General features: G+C 31.0%; 1 protein-coding gene across 1 annotated transcript; it reads left to right on the forward strand.

Moving 5' to 3' along the window:
• Nucleotides 1-1,034: 1,034 nt before the first annotated feature.
• On the forward strand, nt 1,035-14,023 carry LOC113393998 (zinc finger TRAF-type-containing protein 1-like). Its single transcript, XM_026631156.2, has 7 exons — nt 1,035-1,283; nt 3,650-3,816; nt 5,891-6,059; nt 8,869-9,069; nt 11,988-12,093; nt 12,471-12,595; nt 13,764-14,023. Exons 1-7 carry the CDS (start codon nt 1,250-1,252, stop codon nt 13,850-13,852), a joined length of 891 nt encoding a protein of 296 aa, XP_026486941.1. The 5' UTR covers nt 1,035-1,249; the 3' UTR covers nt 13,853-14,023.
• Nucleotides 14,024-14,576: the final 553 nt, after the last annotated feature.

Genomic DNA, 14,576 nt, shown 5'->3' on the forward strand with positions numbered 1-14,576 from the left:
TGGTCATCAATGGAAGTTCTCCGATGCCAGTACCAGCGTGACATGATGCATGGAAGATGGCGATAATGCCTCAAAAGAAAAAGACAAGCAGGCCTGATCGTATGCAAGGTTCTATAATAATAGACGGCTCATATGAACCCTTAGGTAGAGGTGTATCAAAAACTAAGTACTAAACCTATGAAGCACTCAGATATGTGTATTTCATATTGTTTACTGATAAATAGTTCGATTCATCCAAACCGATAAATAATAATAAAAATCAAAAAATGACACTGTTATTCAAGGATAAGAAAACAGTTATCTACGTTTTAAATATCTAATTCATATCTATAATACAAAATGAACGTTATCAATTGATAATTCCGTAATGACGTAAATATACTGCGGATATTTAATCGATTTCATAGTCATTTCAGCTTGACACGTTAATGCTACAAAATTCGTGAAACGTTAGAAATACTTTATAGAAATTTCACATAGCATACGAATAAACTACCATCCACGCAGATGAAATACTACGCTTAAAAAGTATCACAACGACATATGAAATTCAAGATTTATTTTGTTATAAACGTATTGATATTAATATACTATTATATTCTACTAAATTTTATATGATTTTGTTTATATAAAAATCCCAATCTATACTCAGACAGATATACATCAATATTTTGTACCGTTATAATCGGCATGAAGTGTCATACGTACAAAACATATCAAAGGACATATGTACTTGTAGATCCCATGGATAATATAGGTGTTTATTTATAATTATAGCGACAATCACTACGAATGATATGCCTAAATTAGACTAATCGTACGCATTTATTTTGACCCTTCGTAAGAAGATGTTATTAATAGAAAATATGTGTTTAATGAAAGTATTTCAAATGGATGTGATATTAACGAATTATGAGTTTTCCTTTTTATAGGAAAGTTTATTATTGTTTTATCTTACAATAATTAGTCTGATCAAAAATAGTGCATGTTAGACTAATCTAATTGGTCACTCGCCCGGCCCTTAGCTGACCTTGTTGTAAATATAGCGCGGCCGCCGCTGTCGCCAACTCGCTACTAGACTAACACAATCACGTTCAAGATACACACCGTCCGCCTTATCACTGAAAATGGCTGAACGATTGCATCGTAATCGCCTAACACTAGCTCCTGTCGATCTAAAAGTGTTTACCAAGTGCAAAACAGTGTTCGATGTTGTGTAGTTACGTTAGTGCGCAGTTATTTTAGAAAAATGTCTTCAGCGTCGTCGGCAACGGGAAGGAAGCGTTAGTATTAATATTGCGTGTGTAATATAATTTTGTGACTATCTCATATTATAATCTGCATATTTGACTATATTTTAATTGAACTAACAGATGTTGTTGTGATTCATTAAATACTTTTATTTATTACGAATGGTGTAAATTTTATAATGTCTTTTCCTTATACAACTTTCCTTCTTAGATGTTTAATTTAGTTATTTACTTTACTAACAGGTCTTAAATGTTTTATTGTATACATTACAGTACAATTTTAGATATTTTGTTAGTTCTAAAATCAGAAACGGTCGTCCCACGGCAATCCTATTCATCAACCTCGAATACGCTTAACGTGTAGTGGTTTGCGCATATTTAAACATTTTCTAGTTTAACTTGTAATAAGTCTTTAACTAGAGTAATGAACTAAAATATTTTGAATTCATTGAAATTTGTATATGTATATGATATAAATATTATTTCATATATCGCGGCGCTTCGTAACTTTACATAACCTTGTAACGATACAAAAATTAAATTAAAATATTACGTTTAACGTTAAATATAAAAATATAATTTTGCATGCATTCATTGAAATAAATGTAGTAAAATATTTTTTCATACTTTAAACGCTTTTGAGCCACTTAATTTTGATAAATAAATATATCCTTAAAAAATATATATATTAAGGTAAAAAATTTACTTGTAATTATATTTTAATTGAAGATATTAACAAATAATCAATTAACCGTCTATAATTTTGTTTGAGTTGCTTACTCTCGGTTCAGTTACCTTTCACACCAACCATCGCTCATATCAAAGTGACATAACATTTTTTTTGACAATTAACATCTATTTTAAATATGAAGATTTTTTTAAAGCGTAATGAAAAATATTCCAGTTCATCCTTTAACGAAAGATATGAATTTGATTCGTTAATGAGATATGTTGATTCAATTCGATATTTGATATTCTCTATCAGAATTTTTAGACATAAGACTTATATTACGAATGCGATAGTACTTTCTGTTATCTCATAACGACTTTACGACATAATATATCGCAGTGAAATTGTTCGGTGTAGTCTAAGGGTGTAGTACATAAATGCATGTATGGTATATAATTTGCGGAAAAAACAAATATGCCACTCATATAGTCGTAACGAACATTTACTATATTGTAATACATTGTTTCGCTAAAAAAAGTAAATACCTTAATTGGATTTTATAATACATAATTTCACGCAAAAAACGCAATCCCCTTAATCCAATTTGATTTTTGGTATCGCATTAAAACCGTGGATTCTTCATGTTAGGTGTTGGTCTATAAGTTATAACTAAATGAGACTATTATAGCAAAACCATGAAGATTTGAGCATTTATCATAAAACAATTAGATTTGAAACTAAAAAGGTCTTATCATATTACACTATTTTTTTAATGTAAAAGTAATAAAATTATCCACTTATTTTAATTTATAGTTAATGTTCCTTGGAAGATCATATTTGTCATATTTAAAAAATAATCATATGCTAATTCTCTTTCGTATTGTTGTAGCTAAATATCAAAACTATTTTTGCGTAACACTTATCTTATGATATAAACTGTAGTCTGCTGCAGTGTTCGTGAACCTAAATTTCAAGGTCGTTGTTTCAACTCGCACTTCAGCGATCTCTATATGGGACAAGAAGTTATTGTACTGTAGTGTATATGTCATCGTATACGATTTTATACCGTTTTTCGATTACTATAAGCGAAAAAGTGACAGTGACAGTGATAGGTGAAAAATAAAACAAATGACAATCACTTGATAAAAACAATTTGAAACGTTTCAAATAATAATATATTTAATTACAACAACGGGAACCGAGATATAATAAAGGGTTCAAATGTATGATTCATAGCCTTTTCGGTGTTGAGGGAGAACAACTTGAGGAAACCTCCACGTGTCGGATGAAGTACTACTACTTATACTTTAAGTGCATAGAACTTTGAATAGCTGTGGGATATTTAGCAACGACTGTTTTTACTTTAATTTTTACATTTATGTTATTGATATCAAGCCATTGTGAGTTGTTATGAATAACAATGTACATTCAAGTAGAGCGAACAGCTTTAACCTTTTCTTGCCTGCGAATACGCTATTAATATTGAGATTTGATATAATAAGCGTCTGCATGTCTATAATATCTCGTATCAGAAATAAAAACAGATAAAGCAATGTTCATTTGCCTTATTATTATTATTATTCTTGTATTAAAAAAAAATGCCGTGCGACTTTGTCCATTTCAAGACTAACAAACCGTATCGGCCATTTTGATTACGCAACGCTTACACGTCAGATCGTAATTAACAAGGTTACGTTGATAGAAAAATAATTATCTTAATTAATTTCAGTGGTACTGAGCACTCTCCTCGAAACTGATCATTACGAAAGCTTAATCAAGGAACTGACTTGCACGAGATGCAACAAGTACATGAAACCACCGATATACCTGTGTGTGGACGGTCACAGTATTTGCGGGCCATGTTTTGAAAAGAGTTATCAGTGTCATATTTGCAAAGTAAGTGTAACTTATTAATTATATAATGTAATGAACGATGTCGTCCTCATTCATTTCACTGATGACGATCAAGGCTGTTCGATAGAGGGTGGCCGATTGTGGACAAAATGATAGTGCGTGAAGACTATTCGCATTAAACATTCTGTAATAACCCTATTGGATCACCGGAGAGAGTTCTGGCACAGAACCAACAGTTTTACTTGCTTTCACAATCACCGCATAATTTCAAAACACGGGCTGCTTAGGATTTCTTGGTCAAAAAACCGAATAATATCTTTAGTGTCCGACCCGAAGCTTGAACCCAGGAACTTGGGTTATGAAACCTAATATACTAGCCACTAGACTTATGAGGCGCGTTACTTTAGTCACAGTAGAGTAAAACATCAAGCTTGATTTCAAATGTGTGCAATGTTTTTGAATCAAAATGGTTTCAATTATTTCACGTACACATGAACCGCGTGTATTTATGTACATTAAATTTTTGTAATTTAATATATAACTAAGGTAATGTAATATTATATGTAATATAAATGTAAGGTAATAGGGAAGCAAAATTATTCTGTGAGTAAACGAATTTACTCGTTCAATAAGAATTAATTTTACTTGTTAACAATTAATTCACTTTCACGACAAATACAAAACAATCATACTATTGTAATTATTGGTTTTGCGGTACTTTTAATGATAAATTGCTCTGGTTTGAAATTAATAATTATTCCTATCGGTGAATAGTTTTATCGTTAACGGGAAACTAAACTAATTATTATTATTGTTAAAAGAATTTTCTTTTTATAAATCATAATCTGTTTTGAAATGATATTAATATGAGCAAAGAATGTAAGAAACAATTTGCTAATTAAATAAGATTTATACACATTATAAACTCTAGTCCTTATAGTATACTATAATATACCACTAAACTAACTGGGTCTTGTGGAGAATGTTTAACATTTGACAAATATATTCTAAGGAGGACGTTAAGTGGTTAATAAAAAAAAATATTTTGTACACTTTTAAGTTAATAAAGATTTTAGTAGATATTCTGATGTAATAGACATTTCAGTCTTAAGCAATTATAATATTGTATGTTAAGCGAATGTCTTCAATTTTAAATGTAAAAGATAACTTTATTGGGCTTCGTAAATAAATTGCAAATGTGTTTTTTTTTTCATTAATTTCATTTATTTAATTAAAACGATACAATATAGAAATCATAAATAATAGCATTCGTCGTTAAGTTGGTCTTAAGCGAGTTTTTATGAATAAATATTATTAAACATTAGACATTTTTTTATTGAAATTTATCGTTTTAATTTGACGGCATAGTATTCGTTCAAAAACAATAAAGATGCTATCGTATTCCATGTTCGGTATCTTCAGATAAAATATTCTATTATCTTAAAATACCACAAATGAGTAAGACCCGATAACATATGAAACCCTTTCATTTTTTAAGTTTTCTCATAATTGTCTTGATATTCTTAATATGTCTGAAGACTCAGCTTCGAGTAAACGGGAACATAAATAATTTTGAACAACACCAGTTTACCACGCTTACATTTTCACTTCATCCAACATTAATCATAATACATCTCGTTTTACAATCGAAATTTAAAAAAAAAGTCAAATTAAAAAAAAAACTTTTATGCAATTATTTATAAAGACCCAACGTACCGTTCGAACCAAAAAGTATCTATCACATTCGTATTACATTTATATAATTCTAAGATTGAATATAACTCAATAGTTACATAATATAAACTTCTTTTCAGTAAGAAATAGAAATCTGTTAATTATAATAATTTATAGGCTTACATTTAGTTAGCAAATCCAAATAAAAATAATGAAAATATTTACATAAAATATCATATCAATATTGCTTATATAGCTTCATCGTGTGTTGCGCCTCATAGAGCGCTCATCGGTGGAGCAAAATGTGTTTTTCAATTTAGTCTTGTATATTGTAATAAATTGAATACTACTTTTAGGATTTATATTTATTTATAAGGACGATAACCACGAATCAGTTGGTGTTATTTTATTGTTGCTTATAATTATATCTGTTCTTTTACAGAAAGAATTCGCGCAGATCCGCCCCATGGTCCTAGAGTCACTCGCTAATAAAGTGCTATTTCCTTGCACTAATTCTGGCTGTCCGAAACACGCTACACTACCTCAGCTGGAGAAGCACACGCCACACTGCCAATATCGCATAATTAACTGTTTTATGGCTAGAGTTTATGGTAATATCTTAAACTTTGAATCTAGTATGAATTATAATGTGAATAGGTTTTTTTTTTAAGATAGAGTTAGGCGGACGGAGGAATTGTCCAGCTGGTGTTGAGTGGTCATCACCGCTCATAGGCATTGACGCTGTTAGTAATATTAACTATTCCTTAGTTCACCAATGTGCCCCCACCCTTGGGAGCTAAGATGTATGTATCTCTTGTAACTGTAGTTACACTAAGTCACTCACCCTTCAAACCGGATCACAACAATACTAAATATTGCTGTAAGGATGTAGAATATTTGATGAGTGGGTGTTACCTACCCACACGGGCTTACGCGAAGCCCTGCCACCAGTTCATGTCTATGTTTGTGTGAAAACGTAGACGGGAAAGTTATTAAACATGCTAAGTTGATATATTTCAGATTTCATTTAATTCAATTCAAGACCCGAGAGGTATTGTGGTGAGAATTTGTACAGTCTTAATTAAAAAACAGTTCAAGTGGGGGATATCGCGTTATGATATGCTTAATATGTATTTATAATTTCATTTTATAAGCTCAAAACCTTCTCCTCAAAGTTAGAGGAGGACTTAGCACAGCAGTAGAAAATTTACAGACTGTTTCATACTTTAACATTCAATTGTTTCATAAATAAATACTAATGTAATACTTTAGTCGGTGCATGTAATAAAAACTGTTTTAGGTAAAAGTTGAATTTTGTACTTTCATAATAACTAGTGGGTTTCCCGTAAAATTTCGCGTTTTTTCAAAAGATTTTTAGGAATTTGAAACCTATGCGGTTATGTTTTGATTTAATTTCGTTGTAAAGTCACTCTACATTTGGCGCCAGAATGAAACCTTTTTTAATTTTTATTTCACAAGTTTGTAGATAATAATTTACTATAACTTTGTTTACGTTTTTCATTTGTTTTTTATACATTTCGTAGTACCGCTCTCTAACTGGCCAGGTACTTTTTTCCGCTCTCTAAAATAATTATTTGTTAAATTGTAACAATTTAGTAAATTGCAATCATGAAGCCTTTCAAAATGAGACTATAACCAAGACCATGAACATTTTTTTTTAAATGTAGCTACCCCATATCCCATAATCACTGGGACAAAAATTGGCATACGCTTTTAATAATACGATAATAATAATATATAAGATATCTAATATAATAGGAAAAATAATACGCATTTTACTTCACCAAGTAAAGTTAACCAATGTGCGAGAACTCGAGTGATTTCTCTTTCGAAGATAAACCACCAGTGCAAAATCCTCTCCTATCTTACGCGTGACAAATAGAAGCCGGCCAAAGTTGTTATAATATTTATGGGATAATTTGTAGCTAGTGTGAACTAGTCCTTTCTCATCCTCATTGTGAACTGACCTTATTATTTAACAAGTATATTTCAACTTAGTAATTTTTTTTAAATCTACAATAATTATTCTGTTAATTAGTAAATTATCCCTTATCAAATATAAATATACGTTTTTACGTTGTCATCTATACATATAATAAAATTGGAGTGTCTGTTTGTAATATTAAAATAACCCATTTTTACTAAATGCATATGTATGTATGTATGTATGTATGTACATATACCAAAATAACATTTTTTACAATTTTTGTCTGTCTGTTTGTTCCGGCTAATCTTTGAAACTGCTGAACCGATTTCGACGGGACTTTCACTGGCAGATAGCGGATGTAATAAGGAGTAACTTAGGCTACATTTATTTTAGATTTATATATAGAATAAAAATAAAATCACGCTACAATATCCAAATAACTTAAATTCAAACAACGCGCACGAAGTCACGGGCACAGCTAGTCTTGGAATATAATAGAATTAATGTCAATTAACGTATGACATTATTTATTATAATAAATACGTTTAAAGTTAATGAAAGATTATTTTATTTCAATTTTACTCCATTCGCGGGTTCGTTCCATGACATTCAAATCACTTTTCGTCACATAAACTATCTCCAAATAGTTGCTACATAGCAACGTTAATATCAGTGAAATTTTAACAAAGGAACCCAATGAACTTCTTTAAGTAAATTAAAATAAGTAGCGTTTATAACGCTCTTAATATTTATACCTAACTAATTAGCCTACTGCATTATAATTTTATTAGTACGCAAAATTTAAGTGCTTCGAAGTTCTCGACATTGACACAGATTTAAAATGTAACATATTATTGCACTAGCAACATTTCAGCTTTATAAAATAGTACAACAACAGCCCGTAAATATACCTCCGTTGGGCTAAAATTTCTCCTTGAGAAGAAGGTTTGGAGCCTCTTCTATGACGATGCTCCAATCCGAGTTGCTAAATACGCATATGGCAGAAATTTATCTGATATATTTATAATTCTTCACGATATTGTCCGTCACCGACAAGCACGATACGATTTTAAGCACGAAAAAACACAGTGGCGTTAATACGAATTCAAATTTAGAATCATCAATTTCCTTTTTTTTTATGGTATTTGTTGGCGGACGAGCATATGGGCCACCTGGTGGTAAGTGATCACCGCCGCCCATAAACAAAGGCGCTGTAAGAAATATTAACCATTCCTTACATCACCTATGCGCCACCAACCTTGGGAACTAAGGTGCTATGTCCCTTGTGCCTGTGATTACACTGGCTGTAGAATATCTGATGTGTGGGTGGTACCTACCCAGACGAGCTTGCACAAAGCCCTACCATCATGTTGAGCAATATTCAGTTAGAAAGCTAGCAATAGTAAAATAATATATCCATCTATTGTATGCAAATTATTTATAAATAAAATTATAATTGAATTATCTTTAAGGCGAATGTAGCTGGGAAGGTCGTGCTGGTGAATGGATGGACCACTGCTTCTCGGATCATAAGCAAAGAGTGACTGAATTGCCGTTCATCACCATCAAGGATAAGTGGGACGCGAAGCGAACGGAACCTGTGTTAAACTATTTTCTATTGAAATGCTATGATAAAATATTCAACGTTTATCAGATTTATGATAAAAGAGGGGGTAAGTGTGACTCTTTATAGTATATAGTGTATAGAAATAGCTGCTCATTGAAAAATAAATGGTACAAGAAAACAACATAAAAGCAAAGAAAGATTTTTTTTACTCATTGAAAATGTGAATCTCTACGTAGTATATAAACAATGTCGCTTCCCGCCATATGTATGCTTAGATCTTTTAAACAAAGCAACGGTTTAATGCAGTTTTCATCAATAAACAGAATGATTCAAAATAAAGGTTTACATGTATAATACACGAACATTATAGTAGAGAATAACCGAGAAATTTAATTTATCCAGTCAGGAATTATATCGCAATATATATACATATGTATATATAACAATATAATATATATGTATATACATATCTGTAATATATGTATATAAACTGCCGAAATATTGTAAACGGTGATTAAACTCAAAACGAAGCGTCAAAATTTTCGATAGTTTTTCATATTTCGTTTTGGTTAGATTAGTTTTTATAATTTAACTGAAATTACGCACATCAATAGATTATAATCTATCGAAAAATGATTCGTTAAATTGTATGCAGTATGTTACAGTTCACAATCTCGCGAGATAGATTATAATCTAACAATAATTACACTTCAAGTAATATATGGTATATTATGTACTTCTTTGTTATAAAGCTTATTCAACGTAAACTTTAATTTATAATATTTATTTGATTATGGCACACCAAAAATTTATAATCATTTCGAATTTTGTATTCCATAAGCGACTCGTTTAATTAACTATTTCGCATTTAAATGAATAATGTCCTTCGCTGGTTTTTAAATAATGAGTAAAGAAATATTTTAATGGACGTTAATGAAGTAATTTGATCAACAATTAAAATTTTTAGACATTTTGAAAATATGAAGAATTTCTAAGTATATTCTATTATTATTATATTAATAAGGCTTTTAGCTCGTGATGATTGTACCAAGCTTTTCACAATGCATTCATTAGGGTTAAAAGGATATAATTATTAAAGGATGCGTCTAATTATTCTTAGTTTCAAATTAGCATTTTATTTCGAGGAATTGCATTCATAATGACAGAGAATTTAGCTTTAAATTAACGCTTGTTAAAGATAAGGTGCCATTTTCATCTTTTTACTAAATGAGACTTAAATTAGCTAAATTTAGAATTGCAAATTATATTCGTTTTTAGTTTATTAACTTTAGTATTATATATTATATCAGTTACATAAGTTATATAACGTTGTATATTTTTTATTATATAACTATATTAATTTTACTAACGATTAAAATGAAAGGCCATATCATAACAATTACAGTTATCTTGATATTGATATATTATATAATTATAACTATAACACTCCGTTACACGCGCGTATAATCGTCATGTAATAGACGCGTGGGGTCTACATGACGATTAGAGGTGAAAAGTGATATATTAATTATTAATAAATAAAATGACTTTTTTTGCAATGACGAACTAAAAATACCTTACCAAGAAAAAGCGCGTTTCGGAGATATTATTATAAAAAACATGATCAAGCTGTACTACAATTGCCGACGGTTTCGCTTGTTTTCATTTATTTTATACATAATCAGTAATAAAGACTATTACAAAAATAAAAACTAGTCCTTTAATAATCAAAAATATGGACGTCATGGGATGCCCTGCAGATGTAAAATATCGAAATCGATGATTATAAATTATAATTAATGAAAACCAATTAATAAATATGGACTCAAATAAATAAAAACTAAGGGATTTGTTAGTTAAATAAATATTTATTTAATTAATATTATTAAATTTTTTAATAACTATGGGAAATTTTAGTTAAATAAAATGATATAGAGCGTAATGCCGTTTGCCATCGCGACATATATACCTGACTTGAAAAATAGAGCTTTGATTTTAAAACGACTCTATCGTTTTAAAATCTTACAAAAGTACAAGAAATAAATACGTATAAAATATGTTTTTTCTAATTTAATTTATCATTTGGCCAAATTTTATAATCATTCGGAAATTACCTAATTAAATACATACATTACACTTATAGTTATTATAGAGTTCTTATATCATATGATATTAATGACACGCTAGTCTGCTCGACCGATCTTTATTCTTTCCACAGTCGTGGAAATTAACCGTATTCGATTTCTCTTCCCTGGAATATTTTTTTTGTGTAATGTTTCGTTTATTTGAGCTACTAAGTAATCTCTATAAATAGACCAAAGCTCAATATTAAAGTTTTACAAGCAAAAGCTAAATGTTTACGCCCATAGTTACGCCTAGAACCAAGATAACCGAATGGTTAAAACATGAGAATTTCAACCGAAGATTCAAGTTTCAATTTTCAAAAATTTGTGCTTATAATTTTCTTCACCTTGTGATCAACGGTGAAAAAAATCATTGCGAGACCAGTATTAAAGGATCCTCCAGGGTGCATCCACCAACCCGCACTGAAGTAGCACGGACAAATAAGCTCCAAGCCTTCCTCTCAAGATGAGGTCCAAATGCCTCCTCAAATCTTGAGGGTCCATGAAGCTTTAGATAGAGCTGGGCAAAGACAGCAATGGGACGTCGAAAGCTTTTTACTCTACTTAGTTTTAAGGCCTACTTTGTGGTAGGGCTTTTTGCAATTCTGGGGAGGTACCACCCACTCATCATATATTCGACCATAATATATAGTATTATTGTGTTCCGGCTTGTATGGTGGGTGAGCTAGTGTAACTACGAGTATAAAGGACATTGGTGTTATGAGGAATAAATAATATTTCTTATAGTAACAATCTCTGTGGTCAGTGGTGACCACCAACCATCAGTGGTCTATTGGCCCGCTTACAAATATAATATAAAAAAAAGAAAAAAAAATTGTCTCGGCTATGATTATGAAGTAGAATATTAATCCAATTAATTGACCCTCATATTATCTTTCAGGAAGAATGATGTGGACTGTTTTAGTTAACGACGACAACGCAGAAAAGTTTTATTTTGAAGTTGATATATTTTTACCGAATATTCCATGCAAAAGGATTGTTTACAGGTAACGAATTTACAAATATTTTTTGAAAACGTTCTACACAAGATTATTGATTTAATATAAAGAAGCTTAAAAGTACGGGGTCAAGTTTGATCCCGTGGCATTTGTTTAATTATAATACTGACTAGGTCATCTATTCTATATCTATAAAGAAAACTGGGACAACGTTGGCTTCGCCCAAGAAATGAAGACACAAATTTATGGCTCGAATATCCTTTTTGTAAATGATATCTTATCTTATCGTCGGTAGAGTTTGTTGAAATTTAAGATTCATTACCCTAAGAGCTTTCAAGATTTTGTTAAAAGAAAAAATTAAGTAGCTCTTGCTTATCGTGATAAATTGTCGACAAGCGTGTTTTAATTAAGTGTAATCCTTTCAGGCGGCCTTGCAAGTGCGAAAAAGACGCTGATTTCTTAGAGCATACACAAAACGTGTACATTCCTGTCGAAAATGTTTTCTCTATGTTAGATGAAACTGAGGCTTTGAACTTCACCGTCAGAATTGGTTTGTATTTCAAATAGGATTTATTTATAATTTTAATAATACTCTGTAATGTTGGTAGGGCTTTCAGTGCAAAACCGTCTGGGTACCATCCACTCAATTCATATTCTACCCTAGAATAGCAATATAAGAGTTATTGTATTCAGGTTTGAAGGATGAGTAAGCCAGAGTAACTGCAGCAAATCTAGTGACGTATAGATGGTAAAAGGTATGACAATGGCAGGATGAAAATTCTTACAATGTTGATAGGCGATAGTCTAATTACTATCAGATAGCATTTTCCTGTCACCCAACCAATATTAAATAAAATAAAAAAAAATATATATATAACTTTTCTTAGTTTTCTGTTGCGATAGTATAAGGTCCAGAATTATGTTATCTTGACTCATTTAGACCACAGCATTCTCATCGGACAAGCCATCAGTACGAGAGTGGTTGTTGTATACAAGTATGTGCGCAAGAGCAGCTACACTCTCTATTCCCTGGCTCTTATAATAAAATCTTAAACAGCCTTCATTCTCCTTAACACCGGACTGCTAAAAATTCCTTGATGTTTTACCGACTAGACGAGAATATTGAACTCTGAGGATGTATAATCTAGAGGCTCGGAATTTAAAGATTTCATATACCTCTCCTCACTCTGTCAATGCATCACCAGCCACTCCACTAACCGCCAACAACATAGACTACAATAAAATATATTTATTAAATGTTCTGTTCGTGTGTATATAACTGAATTCCTCCAAAACAATTGGGCCGATTTTTTTGTGAGACTCTGTGTGAGACTGAGTGTTGAGATTAGAGCCCATAAGTGGTACTGTGATCGGATAGTAAATATAATTCTTATTTCGAAACAGCCGGTCGAAACCGAAACGGATTATATGATAGATAAAATAATTGATGAGTTCGTGGTACTGGTTTGTCATATATATAAGTATACTCTATTAGTATACCAGTTATTGTCCGTTTTAGGGGTTGATCGTCACATGTTATATATAAAAATATTTTATTCTTCCTTGAGGTTTAAGCTTATTTCATACCAAATTTCATCAATTTCGGTTCAGTAGTTTGGCCATGAAACTGTAACAGACAGAATTACTCTTGCGTTTATTCTTTTAGTGTAGTTACAAAACATGATGATTTTGTATACTTATTTAACAAGTTGTTACAGGTGAAGTTGAGAACTTGCCTTTATTGGAGACGCCCACAGCGAGCGAAAGTCTTATACTACTTAACGAGGAACACAGAGAAGACCCATAGAAAACATTCTATTGTATTTAAGCAACAATAACCAGCTGTTTTATTGTATAGATTTCAGGCATTGTTAATAGTTGAGTTGAACATTATAGATGGTTTACTTTTAAGATTAGATATATATTTCTGCAACGAGTGCAATTCCTTTTAAATAAAGACCTTTATTTATAAAAAAAATGTTTTTGTTTAAACACCTTCACTTGGTAATAGAGCTTTGTGTACTAGCAGCTACTACCAGCACGACTCAGTATTGTGATTAGAAGGGTAAGTGAGGTAGTGTATATACAGGCACAGGAGAAGTAACATCTTAGTTTCCAATGTTGGCGCATTGATGATGGAACGTTGATGTGGTGGTGGTGGTTAGTCTTTATTAAGTGCACCGACAACTTTATATTTCACTATTATACAAGAAATAACATTATAGAAAATACGTGTGCGTCTTGGGTTTATTTTAATCAAGTTGAACCATTTAATATTGAAATTATTTCATTCGAGAAAAGCTTAGGCTATTACTAATATAATTTTATGTATATTAATGTAAGGAAAGGTTATTTATTAATAAAATCTTTTATTGATATAAATATATTTTGTGTATGTACATACACAAAATTCTATTGTACATATTCAAGAATTGTAACTAAGAATGTATAAAATAAACCGAAGCCCGACAGACTGGCGCCGTAACGCGTTACGTAACGAAGAGGTTTACGCTCTTATAAGAAGTTCTTAT

The sequence above is a fragment of the Vanessa tameamea genome, chromosome 16 (genome assembly GCF_037043105.1).
Source record: "Vanessa tameamea isolate UH-Manoa-2023 chromosome 16, ilVanTame1 primary haplotype, whole genome shotgun sequence".
NCBI lineage: Eukaryota > Metazoa > Arthropoda > Insecta > Lepidoptera > Nymphalidae > Vanessa > Vanessa tameamea.

What these genes read in the sequence shown, in the direction of transcription:
- LOC113393998 (XM_026631156.2), top strand. Translation starts at nt 1,250, where the DNA reads ATGTCTTCAGCGTCGTCGGCAACGGGAAGGAAGC. An exon ending in ATCAGTGTCATATTTGCAAA is followed by an intron (nt 3,817 to 5,890) that starts GTAAGTGTAACT and finishes GTTCTTTTACAG; the next exon opens with AAAGAATTCGCGCAGATCCG. An exon ending in TTTTATGGCTAGAGTTTATG is followed by an intron (nt 6,060 to 8,868) that starts GTAATATCTTAA and finishes ATTATCTTTAAG; the next exon opens with GCGAATGTAGCTGGGAAGGT.